General features: G+C 47.7%; 1 protein-coding gene across 8 annotated transcripts in view; it reads right to left on the reverse strand.

Moving 5' to 3' along the window:
- Positions 1–1,096: 1,096 nt before the first annotated feature.
- Positions 1,097–17,898, reverse strand: part of ANKRD16 (ankyrin repeat domain 16) — a 29,196-nt gene continuing 12,394 nt past the window's right edge. For 2 of the 8 annotated variants that reach the window (XM_054660676.2, XM_507639.9), the window contains one exon: positions 1,097–2,851. In XM_054660676.2, coding sequence (XP_054516651.1) covers positions 2,777–2,851 — 75 coding nt within the window. In that variant the 3' untranslated portion in view covers positions 1,097–2,776. Of the gene's footprint in view, positions 16,911–17,898 lie in introns of all 8 variants that reach the window. The other 6 variants (XR_008537659.2, XR_008537660.2, XR_010146779.1 and 3 more) reach the window with 6 other exon arrangements.

The following is a 17,898-nucleotide window of genomic DNA, read 5'->3' on the forward strand; positions in this document are numbered from 1 at the left end:
GAAACCCCATCTCTACTAAAAATACAAAAAAATTAGCTGGTGTTGGTGGGCGCCTGTAATCCCAGCTACTCAGGAGGCTGAGGCAGGAGAATTGCTTGAACCCAGGTGATGGAGGTTGCAGTGAGCTGAGATTGTGCCACTGCACTCCAGCCTGGGCGACAGAGTGAGACGCCGTCTCAAAAAAAAAAAAAAAAGTGCGATACCACACAGCTTTGGTGATGGGTATGCCTGGGAAGGAATCTTGGCAAAAGCGATGTCTGTGGTGCTCAAGACCCATCCTAGCCTCCTGGGCATGTGAGCCCCACACTGCAGACACAGGGAAGTTACCAGCTACATGCCCCAGGCTCCCCTAGGTCCAGATTTTGAGATGTGAGTTGGATTCCGCTAATTGCTTGAGTTTCGGAAAGCAGAAGCGAAAGCCGTCTTTCTGCTTCCACTGGCAAAGGCTGCAAGTGATTTTCTGTGGAGTGTTTTCTGATCATTTGGCCTCTCGACTGTAGCAGATGAAGACAGCAAGCTTCTGGAGTTGGAAGTGAAGGCAGCAGCTTCCTATACTGGCAAAGATTTTCCTGATTGAAAAGGCACTTCTTTTTGAGGCCTAGGTCTGAAGTACAGCCCTTGATATCGTCCCTGAAAGTTCAACGAGATTTGTTCTCGAGCCTTCCTGACAATTCTGCGTACCATCAGGACCCCGTAACAAATCTTCTGCATAAGCTGGCTGCAATGAACGCTAGTCTCTGCCAACTGAACTGTAGCTGATACAGTTGGCAACCTAAAAAAATGGACAGATCCTTTGATCTGCTTCTAGGAATTTATCTTCCAGTCATTCCCATAAGGACACAAAGATGTGTCCGGCACTGCTGTTTATAACAACTTAAAAAACCCCAGAATGTCCTAAAATGTCCAGAAATAGGGAACAGCTTAGACAAATTGTGGCACATCTGAAAGATGGAATGTCAGAAAGAATGAAACATTATGCAAAGTTAAAAAGAATGAGGTAGATCTTTAAGAACTAATGAGAAAATGAAAATAACAAAACAAAAAGAACTAATGAGAAACAATGCACTCAGTTTAAAGTTGCAAGAGTGTTATATGATCCTATTTGGAATAATCTTTATTTGTACTGTCTGAATTATTTTTCCCCAGAAGCAAATATTTTAGAATATAAACTTATTAAAAATGAAATAAAGCGCATGAGTGTCACATCATATATAACCTTATTCAAATCCATGGGTAATTCCTTGAAGGCATACCATGTGCAGGAGCTGTGTGCAGCCTTCTGGGGTTTGTAAGGTGCGTAAGATATAGTAACTGACCCAGGCGGGGTGCGGTGGCTCACGCCTGTAATCCCAGCACTTTGGGAGGCTGAGACGGTTGGATCACCTGAGGTCAGGAGTTTGAGACCAGCCTGGCCAACATGATGAAACCCTGTCTCTACTAAAAATACAAAAATTAGCCGCGCACGGTGGTGGGAGCCTGTAATCCCAGCTACTTGGGAGGCTGAGGCAGAAAAATCACTTGAACCCAGGGGGCGGAGGTTGCAGTGAGCCGAGATCGTACCACTGCACTCCAGCCTGGGCGACAGAGTGACTCTGTCTCATAAAAAGAAATAGTAACTGACCTCCAGGGATGCATGACTCAGTGGCCTTGACTACCACTTATATAAATAGTTCTAACATAAGGCGAACCATGGGATAATTGCTACAAAGTGCAAAGCAGTAACACGGGCAGAGAAATTAATTCTTGTGGACCTGGAAGACATCTGACGACTCTGCTGGGCGTGGATGAAGAGATTATGCCAAGAGCTAATTTTTATTAAATGCTTTTTCTATTCCTGGGTTCTTTGAGAATCATTGACATTTATTATTTACTACATGTGAGACACGGTGTTAAGTGGCTTAGATGAAATGTCTTTTTTTTTTTTTGGTTATCAGATAACGCTTTGTGAAAATATTTTCCTTTGCATTCTTTAACTAGCTGGGCATTCCACAGCTTCACTGTTGGTATCATCTGTGATACTATCAACATGGCAGCTCACAGACTGGGCAGGCCCCAGGAATTCTTTTTTTTTTTTTTTTTGAGACGGAGTCTCGCTCTGTTGCCCAGGCTGGAGTGCAGTGGCACATATTCGGCTCACTGCAAGCTCTGCCTCCAGGGTTCACAGCATTCTCCTGCCTCAGCCTCCTGAGTAGCTGGGACTACAGGCGCCCACCACCATGCCTGGCTAATTTTTTTGTATTTTTAGTAAGAGACGGGGTTTCACCATGTTAGTCAGGATGGTCTCGATCTCCTGACCTCGTGATCCTCCCGCCTCGGCCTCCCAAAGTGCTGGGATTACAGGCATGAGCCACCGCAACCGGCCCCCAGGAATTCTTTAATGGTTCCAGAGAGTTCTCTGGCTAAAGACTGCTGCTGCATCTGTTAGGCAATGTTGACAATCTCATCAGAAGTGGTGCTTCCACTGTGTTTCATGTTTTTGTGTTTCTTTCTTTCTGTCGGTGGTTCCTGAGGGTTGTGACGATCAGGGCAGAGGCAGAAGGCACCACCTCAATCTGGGCCTGTCTGCTGTGGCTGGTCAGTTTCACTATCATCCTCAGACTCTTCCAGTCAATGGTTGGTGATGTCATCAGCAACCATTTTTGGAGACAGACCCAGGGAGCTGACCTTGGGGGCCAGTGCAGATGTGGCACTGACTTCACCACTGGTACACCTCAGATATACAACTTTGATCTCGCTGGGGTCAAACGTAGGTGGCTGCGGTTGGTTGAACTCAGGTTCAGGATGACTGAAGCAAGTTGCACTTGGCTTTCTCTGAGCCGAAAAACGAAAGGTGCTCAGGCTCCCAGCAACTCTGTGAAGAAAGAGTTATTATCATCTCAGTTTACAGATGAAACAGAAGCTCAGAGAGGGCAAGCAGCTAGCACAAGGTCCCACAGCTGGACTCAGGGCTGCTGGCCACAGGGCCTGGCTCTACATGCTGCACAGTCAGAGAGGGAGAGTCCCATGCGCAGTTGGAAGGAAGAAGGGAAGGGGAGGCTGGCGCTAGATAGTAACAAGCTGTGTGTTTTGGGCATTTCCCCTGTACCAGACACTGTGCTAAATGACCCTTCTGCTTTGTTTGCCTGGAAAAGTCCCCATCTTAGTGAATTCTGACTTTCCACCTACTGTCCCGGAGCAGCTGACTGTGATGGAGAAAACTGCAGGACAGGGACCCTCAGCTGCCGCTATACAGCCAGTGATCCTGCCACGTCCCTGACTCCATGGGCTTTCAACACGAGGCCTCCCCAACGCAGTGTCCACACCAGCATTACTGTGGAACTTGGGAGACATGCAGATCCCACACGAGAGGGAAGGGGGAGCTGCCCTCAATTCAGATCAAGTTTCCCCTGTGCCAGAAGAATCAGTCCTCCAGATGGGTGGGCAGCACCGGGCCTGAGGTGAATGTTACTGTGCTGTACGCTCACAAAGTTAGAGGGCAGAGCTCATATTAAAGGTTCATACTGAGAGGTGAAGCCAGCTGGACTTCCTGGGTCAAATGGGGACTTGGAGAACTTTTCTGTGTAGCTAAAGGATTGTAAATGCACCAATCAGCACTCTGTAAAAATGTACCAATCAGCGCTCTGTGTCTAGCTAAAGGATTGTAAACATACCAATCAGCACGCTGTAAAGTGGACCAATCAGCACTCTGTAAAATGGACCAATCAGCAGGACGTGGGCGGGGACAAATAAGGGAATAAAAGCTGGCCACCCCCTGCCAGCAGCAGCAACCCACTTGGGTCGCCTTCCACACTGTGGAAGCTTTGTTCTTTTGCTCTTCATAATAAATCTTGCTGCTGCTCATTCTTTGGGTCCACACCAACTTTAAGAGCCGTAACACTCACCGTGAGGGTCTGCGGCTTCATTCCTGAAGTCAGCAAGACCACAAACCCACTGGGAAGAACAAACAACTCTGGACGCACCATCTTTAAGACTGTAACACTCACTGCGAGGTCCGCGGCTTCATTGTTGAAGTCAGTGAGACGAAGAACGCACCAGAAGGAATAAAGTCTGGACACATTTTGGCGACCCAGATGGGAAACACTCAGGCATCAACAGGCTCACCCTTGAAATGCATCTAAGCCATTGGGACCAATTTGACCCACAAACCCTGAAAAAGAGGTGGCTCATTTTTTCCTGCACTACAGCCTGGCCCCAATATTCTCTCTCTGATGGGGAAAAATGGCCACCTGAGGGAAGTATAAATTACAATACTATCCTGCAGCTTGACCTTTTCTGTAAGGGAGAAGGCAAATGGAGTGAAATACCTTATGTCCAAGCTTTCTTTTAAGGAGAATCCACAACTATGCAAAGCTTACAATTTACATCCCACAAGAGGACCTCTCAGCTTACCCCCAGATCCTAGCCTCCCTATAGCCCCTTCCTATTAATGATAAGCCTCCTCTAACCTCCCCTGCCCAGAAGGAAACAAGCAAAGAAATCTCCAAGGGACCACAACCTCCCCCCCACCCCTGCTATCGGTTATGTCCTTTTCAAGCTGTATGGGGAGGGGAACTTGGCCCAACCCGGGTACATGTCCCCTTCTCCTTCTCTGATTTAAAGCAGATCAAGGTAGACCTGGGTAAGTTTTCAGATATATCCTGATAGGTATATAGATGTCCTACAGGGTCCAGGGCAAACTTTCGATCTCACCTGGAGAGATGTCATGCTATTGCTAGATCACACCCTGGCCTTTAATGAAAAGAATGCGGCTTTAGCTGCAGCCCGAGAGTTTGGAGATACCTGGAATCTTAGTCAAGTAAATGATAGAATGACAGCCGAAGAAAGGGACAAATTCCCTACTGGTCAGCAAGCCGTCCCCATTATGGATCTCCAGTGGGACCTCGACTCAGGCCATGGGTACTGGAGTTGTAAACATCTGCTGATCTGTGTTCTAGAAGGACAAAGGAGAATTAGGAAAAAGCCTGTGAATTATTTGATGATGTCCACCATAACTCAGGGAAAGGAAGAAAATCCTTCTGCCTTCCTCGAGCGGCTACGGGAGGCCTTAAGAAAATATACTCCCCTGTTGCCCGACTCACTCGAGGGTCAATTGATCCTAAAAGGTAAGTTTATTATCCAATCAGCCACAGATATCAGGAGAAAGCTCCAAAAGCGAGCCCTGGGCCCTGAACAAAATCTGGAGGCATTATTAAACCTGGCAACCTCAGTGTTCTATGATAAGGACCAAGAGGAACAGGCTGAAAAGGAAACATTAGATCAGAGAAAGGCTGCAGCCTTAGTCATGGCCCTCAGACAAACCAACCTTGGTGGTTCAGAGAGCACAGAAAATGGAGCAGGCCAATCACCTGGTAGGGCTTGTTACCAGTGTGGTTTGCAAGGACACCTTAAAAAAGACTGTCCAACAAGAAACAAGCTGCCCCCTCGCCCATGTCCACTATGCCGAGGCAATCACTGGAAGGTGCACTGCCCCAGAGGACAAAGGTTCTCTGGGCCAGAAGCCCCCAACCAGATGATCCAACAACAGGACCAAGGGTTCCCAGGGCAAGCACCAGCTCATGTCATCACCCTCACTGAGCCCCAGGTATGTTTAACTATTGAGGGCCAGGAAATCGACTTCCTCCTGGACAGTGGCATGGCTTTCTCAGTGTTAATCTCCTGTCCCAGACAGCTGTCCTTGAGGTCTGTTACCATCTGAGGCTCAGTGTTAATCTCCTGTCCCAGACAGCTGTCCTTAAGGTCTGTTACCATCCAAGGAATCCTGGGACAGCCTATAACCAAGTATTTCTCCCACCTCCTCAGTTGTAATTCGGATGCTTTGCTCTTTTCACATGACTTTCTTGTTATGCCTGAAAGTTCCACACCCTTATTAGGGAGGGACATATTAGCCAAGGCTAGAGCTATTATCTACATGAATATGGGGAACAAGTTACTGATTTGTTGTCCCCTGCTTGAGGAGGGAATCAACCCTGAAGTCTGGGCATTGGAAGGAACAAACTCAAGCTCCAGCCTTAAGCCTTCCCACAGGACAAAACTTCTCTTTATACATCACAGAGAGAGCAGAAATAGCTCTTGGGGTCCTTACTCAGACTCATGGGACAACCCCACAACCAGTGGCATACCTAAGTAAGGAAATTGATATAGTAGCAAAAGGCTGGCCTCACTGTTTATGGGTAGTTGCAGCGGTGGCCGTCTCAGTGTTAGAGGCTATCAAAATAATACAAGGAAAGGATCTCACTGTCTGGACTACTCATGATGTAAATGGCATAATAGGTGCCAAAGGAAGTTATGGCTATCAGACAACCGCCTACCTAGATACCAGGCACTACTCCTTGAGGGACCAGTGCTTCAAATACGTATGTGTGCGGCCCTCAACCCTGCCACTTTTCTCCCAGAGGATGGGGAACCAATCGAGCATGACTGCCAACAAGTTAGAGTCCAGACTTATGCTGCCCGAGATGAACTCTTAGAAGTCCCCTTAGTTAATCCTGACCTTAATCTATATACTGATGAAAGTTCATTTGTGGTGGAGAATTGGATACGAAGGGCAGGTTATGCCATTGTTAGTGATGTAACAGTACTTGAAAGTAAGTCTCTTCCCCCAGGGACCAGCGCCCAGTTAGCAGAACTAGTGGCACTTACCCGAGCCTTAGAACTGGGAAAGGAAAGGAGAATAAATGTGTATACAGATAGCAAGTATGCTTATCTAATCCTACATGCCCATGCTGCAATATGGAAAGAAAGGGGGTTCCTAACCTCTGGGGAACCACATTAAATATCACAAGGAAATCATGGAGTTATTGCACGCAGTGCAAAAACCCAAGGAGGTGGCAGTCTTACACTGCCGAAGCCATCAAAAAGGGGAAGGAGAGGGGAGAACAGCAGCATAAGTGGCTGGCAGAGGCAGGGAAAGACCAGCAGAAAGGAAGGAGAGAAAGAGACAGACAGAGAGAAAGAGAGGAAGAGACAGAGACAAAGGAGTCAAAGAGGGAGACAGAGAGAGGAAGAGACAGAGAGGCCGAAAGTCAAAGAGAGAAGGAGAGAGAGGAAGAGACAGACAAAGAAGAGTCAGAGAGAGAGAAACAGAAAGTCAAAGAAAGAGAGGGAGAGACAAAGAGGGAGTCAGAAGGAGAGAGAAAGACAAAGAAGAAGTCAAAGAGAAAGAAAGAGAGATGGAAATAGTAAAGAAAAAACAGTGTACCCTATTCCTTTAAAAGCCAGGGTAAATTTAAAACCTATAATTGATAATTGAAGGTCTTCTCTGTTACCCTATAACACTCCAATACCACCCTTTTATCAGTGTAAGCAAGGGCGTAGCCTGAAAGTACTGAGGCCACTGACAACCCATAGCCTTCCTATCAAAAATCCTTAACCCAGCAGGTTTCCTAACAGGGGATCTAAATCTTCACTAATTACCATACAAAGGTCCAACCAGACCTAGGAAGAACTCCTTCAGGACAGGACCATAGATGGTTCCTCCCCGGAGATTAAGGAAAAAAGACACAATGGGTATTCAGTAAGTGATAAGGAAACTCTTGAAGAAACAGAGTTAGGAAAATTGCCTAATAATTGGTCTGCTCAAACCTGCCAGCTGTTTGCACTCAGCCAAACTTTAAAGTACTTACAGAATCAGGAAGAAGCCATCTATACCATTTCTAAGATAATATGGACTGAACGAGGTTTTATTAATAGCAAAGAAAAATTAAAATCCCAAACTTATAAGGTTTTCAACAAAAGTAAAGTTTGCTAAAACTTAACAGTGTAACATGTATTATCCTAACCTCTAATCTTATGGAAATCAGACCCTATCAGCGCCCCTCAAAGCTCAAGTCCATCAGTGCAGAGCCATACACTAATACCCCTACTTATAGGGTTAGGAATGGCCACTGCTACAGGAACCGGAATAGCCAGTTTATCTACTTCATTATCCTACTACCACACACTCTCAAAGGATTTCTCAGACAGCTTGCAAGAAATAAAATCTATCCAGTAAGGATAGTAACTACAATCCCAAATAGACTCTTTGGCAGCAGCGACTCTCCAAAACTGCCGAGGCTTGGACCTCCTCACTGCTGAGAAAGGAGGACTTTGCACCTTCTTAGGGGAAGAGTGTTGCTTTTACACTAACCTAGGGGAAGAGTGTTGCTTTTACACTAACCAGTCAGGGATAGTACAAGATGCCGCCTGGCGTTTACAGGAAAAGGCTTCTGAAATCAGACAACGCCTTTCAAACTCTTATACCAACCTCTGGAGTTGGGTGACATGACTTCTCCCCTTTCTAGGTCCCATGACATCCATCTTTCTATTACTCACCTTTGGGCCCTGTATTTTTAACCTCTTTGTCAAATTTGTTTCCTCTAGGATCGAGGCCATCAAGCTACAGATGGTTTTACAAATGGAACCCCAAATGAGCTCAACTAACAACTTCTACTGAGGACCCCTGGACCAACCTGCTGGCCCTTTGACTGGCCTAAAGAGTTCCCCTCTAGAGGACACTACAACTGCAGGGACCCTTCTTTGCCCCTATCCAGCAGGAAGTAGCTAGAATGGTCATCACCCAATTCCCAGTAGCAGTTGGGGTGTTCCGTTTAGAGGGTGGGTTGAGAGGTAAAGCCATCTGGATTTCCTGGATCAAGTAGGGACTTGGAGAACTTTTCTGTCTAGCTAAAGGACTGTAAATGCACCAATCAGCACTCTATAAAAATGCACCAATCAGCGCTCTGTGTCTAGCTAAAGGATTGTAAACACACCAATCAGCACTCTGTAAAATGGACCAATCAGCAGGATGTGGGTGGGGACAAATAAGGGAATAAAAGCTGGCCACCCCCAGCCAGCAGCGGCAACCCACTTGGGTCCCCTTCCACACTGTGGAAGCTTTGTTCTTTTGCTCTTCATAACAAATCTTGCTGCTACTCACTCTTTGGGCCCACGCCACCCTTAAGAGCTGTAACATTCACTGCGAGGGTCTGCGGCTTCATTCCTTAAGTCAGCAAGACCACGAACCCACCAGGAGGAACAAACAACTCTGGACGTGCCATCTTTAAGATCATAACACTCACCGCAAGGTCTGTGGCTTCATTCTTGAAGTCAGCAAGACCAAGAACCCACCAGAAGGAATAAATTCTGGACACAATACCACAAAAAGACAAAGAAAGCAAAGGTGTGGGAAGAAACTTTTGGACAAGTTTGTCCAACCTGTGGCCCAGGTGGCTTTGAATGTGGCCCAACACAAATTTGTAAATTTTCTTAAAACATTGAGATGTTTTGCGATTTTTATTTTTTTAAAGCTCATCAGCTATCTTTAGTGATAGTGTAGTTTATGTGTGGCCCAAGACAATCATTCTTCTTCCAATGTGGCCCAAGGGAGCCAAAAGATTAGATACCCTGCTTTTGGAGGCGAGGGATGTGTTTATTGCCTTGGCCGTGGTGATAGTTTCCTGGGAGCACAAATATGTCTGAATTAATCAAACTGTATATATCAAGGATGTGCAGCTTTGTGTACCAATTATACCTCAGTAAAACCATTACAAAAAGGAAAAGAACAAAGGAAATGCAAATTCCTAGACTCCACCCTGGACCTACAGGCCCAGCTCTCTGGGGCTGCCCAGCCACCTGTGTCCAGCAAGGTGGGGGCCTGAGAAGCACTGCCCAGGCCTTTGCTCCCCTAATGGACTATTTCACCCTTCCCTAACTCGTCAGACCTCCCATACCACATCCTCACTCTCAGCTGATCACCTGCTTTCCTATTTCACTGAGAAGTCGAAGCACCTAGAAGACAGCTTGGTGTCTCCCAGCACCAAGGGCCCCAGCTCCTGCTCAGCACCCTTCTGCTCAGCTTTCCCTCTTGAGGCTGCGGAGGAACCGGCAGGGTGAACGCGAGTATTTCTCCTCATGCACAAGAAGCTACTCAATGCAGCAGCCATGGCCGCCCCTGGGAACTAGCTGGAAGCAGCTGGGGGTTGCTGGGGGGAGGGCTGGGTGGGTGGGAATCTGCATCTTTAATAGTTTCTAATTTCAACTTTTATTTTAAATACAGAGGGTACATGTGCAGGTTTGTTACCTGGGTATATCGCGTGATGCTGAGGTCTGCAGTAAGGATCGCATCACTCAGCATGGTATCCAGTAGGTAGTTTTTTTGACTGGCCCCCGCACCCCTGGACTCTCTCCCTCTGAGAATCTGCATTTTTCTTTTTTTCAGGATCCCTGGGTTTGAAGGAATCTGCATTTTAACAAGACTCTAGTTGCTTCGTACAGACATTAGACTCATTCCTCCTCCTCACTTTCTGTTGGACCATTCTCTCAGCAATCTGTAAACTGTAATCTGCTCCATTAAAAAAACCAAAACATCGATCCACATCCCTCTCCACTGCTTCATTTGCAAGCTCCAGGTTCTGCCTTCCCATTCTCTCTCAAACCTGCTCTGATCTTTGTCCAGCTCCTCACCGACCCCTTCATGGAGGCCCCCAGTGCACCCGCGCAGTGAGGTCAGCTTCGCAGGGGCCCCGAGTGCACCCGCGCAGTGAGGTCAGCTTCGCAGGGGCCCCCAGTGCACCCGCGCAGTGAGGTCAGCTTCGCAGGGGCCCCCAGTGCACCCGCGCAGTGAGGTCAGCTTCGCAGGGGCCCCGAGTGCACCCGCGCAGTGAGGTCAGCTTCGCAGGGGCCCCCAGTGCACCCGCGCAGTGAGGTCAGCTTCGCAGGGGCCCCCAGTGCACCCACACAGTGAGGTCAGCTTTGGCTCTTGGCCTCTCTTCCCTGCGACTCTGCCCGGGCACCAGCCAGTCCTCATTCCCTCCCTACTGCTTTTTTTTTTTTTTTTTTTTGAAACAGGGTTTTGCTCTGTCACCCAGGCTGGAATACAGAAGTGCAATCATAGCTCACTGCAGCCTTGACCTCCTGGGCTCAAGCAATTCTCCCACCTCAGCTTCCTTGGTAGCTGGGACTACAGGCACACCATGTCCAGCTAATTTTTTGTATTTTTTGTAGAGGCAGGGTCTCACCATGTTGTCCAGGCTGGTCTCAAGCCATCTGCCTGCCTTGGCCTCCCAAAGTGTTGGGATTACAGGCGTGAGCCACGTGCCTGGCCATTGCTATTTTTAAAATGTTGTTTCAATTACCCCCAGGGTGTCACTCCCCTTCAGGATGCGTTGGGCCTTCCAGAGTAGGAAGAGTAACAAGAGACCTGGTTCACCTGTGGTGAAGCCAGGAGAGGTGTCATGTTGGTTGAAATGCCTGCAGAACCCTCCTGTTGCTGTGCTCAGGCCAGAAGCTGCACAGAGCATGGGCCGATAAATGCATCCACTCCCCGTGCTTTCCCAGGAGCGCCCAGGCCCGTCCTCAGTATCAAGTCAATCACATTTTCAGCATGGTAGGAGGAGGCAGGTTCTGCAAATGCCGCAGGGTGGGTTAATCACACAGGCCAATCAAGTCCCTGTCGTCACCACGATTGGCAGAGGCCAGCCCTCACTCCCACCTTGTTTCCTTCTCAGTAAAAATCATGTCACGCAGCCAGGCTTGGTGGTTCACGCCTGTAATCCCAGCACTTTGGGAGGCCAAGGTGGGCGGATCACCTGAGGTTGGGAGTTCGAGACCAGCCTGATCAACATGGAGAAACCCTGTCTCTACTAAAAATAGAAAAATTAGCCAGGTGTGGAGGCGCACGCCTGTAATCCCAGCTACTCAGGAGGCTGAGGCAGGAGAATCGCTTGAACCCGGGAGGCAAAGGTTGCTGTGAGCCGAGATTGAGCCATTGCACTCTAGCCTGGGCGACAGAGCTAGACTCCAACTCAAATAAATAAATAAATAAATAAATAAATATCACACCACATCACTCTTTCCAACTGAAAGAGTGTAATTTAAAAAAGTGTAAAAACTGCCAAATGTAAGTCCACATTATTATCCATTCTTGTAGGAAACGTAACAAACGTGCTCCACAAATCCCCCACCCTCCTAGATACTGGCATTGAATGAGGCGCCCACGTGGGCTCTGCCCTGAAGTTTTCTTCCTTCTTGCCCTTCTTCTTTCCTTCATGCCCCTGAGAAGGAAACTCTCCCTCTGCATCTGGAGCTGAGCTCCCCAAGGGCTTCTAAGCCTACTTCCCACACCTTCTGAAGAGCCTTATCCCACAGCGCCCTCACTCCCTCACTGCTGGCTTCCTCCCTCTGTGGGCTCCTTTCCCAGTCTGTAAACATGCCACATGCTCATCCCCTCACTCACCCTCTCGGAGAAAACTACTGTCCTGTCAAACTGCTTTCTTCTTTCCTTTCCTTCACCACACAACGCAGCCAAGGGTGCAGAGAGTTGCTCAGGCCCCTGTGCAGCCCATATCTCCCACCCACTCGCACGGCCCAACTTCCAGTGATCAAATCCAACAGCCGTTTCTGTCCCCAACCTGCCGCCCTTGCCTCCAGTTGAATTTGACAGAGATTACTCTGTCTACATCTTAAAAAGAAAACGGAAACCAATGAAAGAGGCAACACACAAGACTCAATATGGACAGTAATACGATGGAGCATAAGACGGCCATGAAACACGACATTCACAAAGTTTTAAAGAGCATTAGGATTTGCTTGTAAAATAAAGTTAGAAGGCCAAGTGTGGTGGCTCACACCTGTAAACCTAGCACTTTGGGAGGCTGAGGCGGGCGCATCACTCGAGGTCAGGAGTTTGAGACCAGCCTGGCCAACATGGTGAAACCCTGTCTCTACTAAAAATACAAAAATTAGCCAGGCATGGTGGAGGGCGCCCGTAATCCCAGCTACTCAGGAGGCTGAGGTATGAGAATTGCTTGAACCCAGGAGGTGCAGGCTGCAGTGAGCCGAGATTGCGCCACTGTACCCCCGCCTGGGTGACACAGCAAGACTGTCTCCAAAATAAATAAATAAACAAAGTTAAGGGAAAAACTGCATGTGCAGCATCAGCTCAACCGTATGCATTTTATTTTTTATGTAGGTATTTTTTTTGAGATGGAATCTCACTCTGTTGCCCAGGCTGGAGTGCAGTGGCGCGATCTCAGCTCACTGCAAGCTCCACCTCCTGGATTCACGCCATTCTCCTGCCTCAGCCTCTCGAGTAGCTGGGACTACAGGCGCCCGCCACCACACCCGGCTAATTTTTTGTATTTTTAGTAGAGACGGGATTTCACCGTGTTAGCCAAGATGGTCTTAATTTCCTGACCTCGTGATCTGCCCCCCTTGGCCTCCCAAAGTGCTGGCATTACAGGCATGAGCCACCGCGCCCGGCCCTGCATTTTATTTTTTATTTCTTGAGAGGGAGTCTCACTCTGTCACCCAGGCTGGAGTGCAGTGGCGTGATCTCGGCTCACTGCAGCCTCTGCCTCCTGGGTTCAAGCGATTCTATGCCTCAGCCTTCCAAGCAGCTGGGACTACAGGTGTGCCCCACCACACCTGGCTAATCTTTTTTTTTTTTTTTTTTTTCTGAGACAGAGTCTTGCTCTGTCGCCCAGGCTGGAGTGCAGTGACATGATCTCAGCTCACTGCAACCTCCGCCTCCCGGGTTTAAGCAATTCTCCTGCCTCAGCCTCCCAAGTAGCTGGAACTACAGTCGCATGCCACCATGCCCAGCTAACTTTTTTGTATTTTTAGTACAGACAGGGTTTCACTGTGTTAGCCAGGATGGTCTCGATCTCCAGACATCATGATCCGCCCGCCTCGGCCTCCCAAAGTGCTGGGATAACAGGCATGAGCCACCGTCCCCAGCACGCCTGGACAATTTTTGTTATGTTTAGCAGAGATGGGGTTTCACCATATTAGCCAGGCTAGTCTCGAACTCCTGACCTCAAGTGATCTGCCCGCCTCAGCCTCCCAAAGTGCTGGGATTATAGGTAGGGGCCACCGTGCTCAGCCCTATATGCATTTTTAAAGACTAAGGGAAAATAAGAGTGGTTCCATCTGGGTGGTGGAACTATAGATTATTTTTGTTTTCTCCTTTACTATCTTCTGTATTTTACAATAGGCCTTACAAACAAAAGTCTGGGAGATTAAAAGGGACATTTTTCTGGTCTGCCACCTGCTGGTGGATTCTAGCAACGTCCCGGGTTAAATTAAATTCAGTGCTTGCTCCTCCCTCTTCTCACTGTCTGAGCACCCTCCCTATAGTTCCCTCCAGCTTCTTTAGCCTGACTTTTGCCATCTCGTTTCCATTTTGTGATCCTTTCCCTCTTGTCTTGTGTATTTTCTCGTGTAAGTTTTTTTGGTAATATATGTTAGGTCCTCGCTATTTTCAGGTCATTACAATTTTTACCTCTTTGCATCTCTTTTCAGCGACTTCTGCTTTTTTTTTTTTTGAGACGGCGTCTCGCTCTGTTGCCAGGCTGGAGTGCAGTGGTGATCTCGGTTCACTGCAACCTCCAACTCCCGGGTTCCAGCGATTCTCCTGCCTCAGCCTCCCAAGTAGCTGGGATTACAGGCGAGTGCCACCACGCCTGGCTAATTTTTGTATTTTTAGTAAAGACGGGATTTCACCATGTTGGCCAGGATGGTCTCGATCTCCTGACCTTGTGATCTGCCTGCCTCGGCCTCCCATAATACTGGGACTACAGGTGTAAGCCACCGCGCCTGGCCAAGAGTTCTGCTTTGATTGAGCTTAGTAACACACACTCACCATGGGAGCGGGTGTGCTTTTAGGACAAGCTGACAGCCCTGGTGGAAGTGGGTGTTAGTTGAGGCAATCAGAAATCCTGGCAAGTGTAGTACGTGCTCTGGGAGGCAGGTTAAGCCACAATTGGCAATCAATGCCCTTGGTCACATTAGTGAGAACGCCCTGGCAGCCATGTGGAGGGTGGATTTGAGGACTTGGAGAGGTGTATTTAAGACATGGCTGCCACTCTCTAGGAGGAGAGTGAGAGAGCTTGGGCAGGAGTCGCAGTAGGGATGGTGTGGAACAGGCAGATTAGAGAGCCGCCCAGCAGCTGTCCTCTGCAGGGACTCCTGAAGAGGGAGGAGTCATGACTGACCCCCAGCTTTCCAACACGGGTTGGGTGAGCTGTGATGCCACCAACCAAGGCAGGAATGCAGGCCTGTATGTCAGTGGGTTGTGGGGAAGGCTGGGTTTTGAATAAACTGAATGTGAGATGGCCTCAGAACATCCATGCAGAAACGTAAGCAGGCAGTGGAAAGTAAGGGCTAGAGAGACATCTGAGTGTTACTGACATTAGGGTGTAGCTGAAACCCGAGGCACGGACGACGCTTCAGGAGAAAACCCAGAATGACAGAGATGCTGGAGACAGAAGCTGGTACGCATGAGCACGGAGGGCCGGCCTGACAGAGGAGTGCAGAGGCAGAGAAGGAAAAGGCAGAAAGAAAAACCCAGGAGTGCATTATTGCATGTGGCAAGAGTCCAGAAGGGGTAGTGATCAGTAAGTGAACTGAAAGGGTCAGTAATCTAAGGGCTAAAAGTACATCACTTGAAATGGCAAGCAGGACGTCACTGGTATCTGAAAGGAAGAGTCTGCACAGAGCAGCAACAATGACGCCAGACTGCGGGGGGTGGGAGGTGCCTATGAGCTGAGGGTATCAAGTAGAGACTCTTCATGAAAGTGTGTATGGGAAAAGATGCTCCAGAGGGAATAATAATGAGAAGGGGCTGCAGGGTGCCAGAGTCAGAGGACAAAATGAGACAATCTAGGTAAGGGCTTAGCACACTATCTCGCATTTACTAAGTGCTCAATGCACATAAAGGGCTTTTATCGCCCATTCATTAACTATATAATAATTTTAAATTTAAATGACAAAAATCAGTCCAAGGAGCCTGCATACCAGTCGGGGAGAAAAACAATCAACAAAATAAATAAATTATATGGTACATTTGCTAATAGCAAATGCTAAGAAGAAAAAATAAACTGGGGAAAGAAGATATCAAATGTTGAAGAAAAGGACACAATTTTAGATAGGGTGGCCTGGGCAGGCCTCGCTGAGAAGGTGGCTTGTAGGTAAAGACCCAAAGGAGGTGAGTAAAGTAACTATAATTAGGGAGTAATAGAAAAATATTAGTTATCATTGCCAGAGCATTCTTCATATATTATTGTCATGGAAACATCTGGTTATTATTCTATTATTGCTACTCTCTTTGCTGCAATTAATGTTTTTTTTTTTTTTTTTTTTTTGAGACAGAGTCTCATTCTGTCACCCAGGCTGGAGTGCAGTAGTGCAATCTCGGCTCACTGCAACCTCTGCCTCCCAGATTCAAGCGATTCTCCTGCCTTAGCCTCTCAAGTAACTGGGATTACAGGCGCCTGCCACCATGCCAGGCTAATTTTTTTGTTTTGTTTTGAGATGGAGTCTTGCTCTGTCACCCAGGCTGGAGTACAGTGGCACGATCTCGGCTCACTGCAACCTCCGCCTCCGGAGTTAAAGCGATTCTCCTGCCTCAGCCTCCCAAGTAGCTGGGATTATAGGCGCATGCCACCACGCCGGGCTAATTGTTGTATTTTTAGAAGAAACGGGGTTTCACCATGTTGGCCAGGCAGGTCTTGAACTCCTGACCTCAGGTGATCCACCCACCTCAGCCTCCCAAAGTGCTGGGATTACAGGCATGAGCCACCGCGCCCAGCCCACGATTAATGTTCTTATAATCACTGCCATCTCTGGGTGTTTAGTAGTTTCAGCAGTGGCATCCAGTAACCACGGTTTCTATTACAAAGGTGCGTGGAATCTAGGAAAACCGGGGACAACAGTGTAACATGCTGTGTCATCATCATCAGCTGGTTTGTAAGGGCAGAAGCAAAGCCAAGTGGAAGCTGATCGTCCACGCAGCTGCTGCAAACACAAAGCTGCTCATGTGTGTGCTGAGGGGAAAGAGGGCAGTCCCAGACTGATCTTTCAGTCCCACCTGTACACGTGAAATAGCCGCACAACGGGACCATCTTCAGACCTAGAAGGCATTGACGCAGGCATCTCTGGAGGAACAGAAAAGTGGTAACTACATCTCAAATCAGTGCAGATGGAGAGTGTGTAATTTAGAGGTCACAAGACAGGAGTGTTTCTATCAGAACACTGATTTGGTGGTTAGAAACAGGAATCCGCTGATGCCACCTGGGAATAATTAAGACGAACGGGAAATTCTTGCTCTGTGCCAAACCGAGCCCAACGCTGAGAGTAAGGTGGGTGTGTAATAAGCACTTACTGGATCACACTGAACAAGAGGATTCAATGTTGCTTGTGACTGATGCATACAATGATTAAAAAGCCTGATCTAGACTAATAATTATTCTTTGCAATTCAGAGAGAAGGATCAAAAAAGGAAAAGAAAGAAAAGGAAAAAAAAGTAGAAAAAGAATCTAAATGCCTGAGGACTCATCCTATCTTTACTCCGTTTAAGAGGCTATAATATTTTTTAAAGCTAAATGTCAAGTGTTTCATTCCTTAAGTCACAGGCTTCCGTGGGTGGATGGGACAGGCCAGGAAAATGGGTTTTAAAGACAAAACCCCATTCTTAAACTCAGGTTAACAGAAGTTTTGTAAATATCTTAGTTACATTTTCTTTTTTTCTTTTTTTTTTGAGATGGAGTCATGCTCTGTCGCCCAGGCTGGAGTGCAGTGGCGCTATCTCAGCTCACTGCAACCTCTGCCTCCTGGGTTCAGGCAATTCTCGGGCCTCAGCCTCACTGGTAGCTGGGACTACAGGCATGCACCAGCACAGCTGGCTAATTTTTGTATTTTTAGTAGAGATGAGGTTTTATCATGTTGGCCAGGCTGGTCTTGAACTCCCGGCCTCAAGTGATCTGTCTGCCTCAGCCTCCCAAAGTGCTGGGATTACAGGCACGGGCCACCATGCCCGGTCCTTAGTTACATTTTTTACATGTATTTATTACTTGAAGGGGGTCAATACTGAATTTATCTATTAAAACAAACAAAAACCCTCAAGATTAAAACTTGATAGCTTAA

The sequence above is a fragment of the Pan troglodytes genome, chromosome 8, assembly GCF_028858775.2.
Source record: "Pan troglodytes isolate AG18354 chromosome 8, NHGRI_mPanTro3-v2.0_pri, whole genome shotgun sequence".
NCBI lineage: Eukaryota > Metazoa > Chordata > Mammalia > Primates > Hominidae > Pan > Pan troglodytes.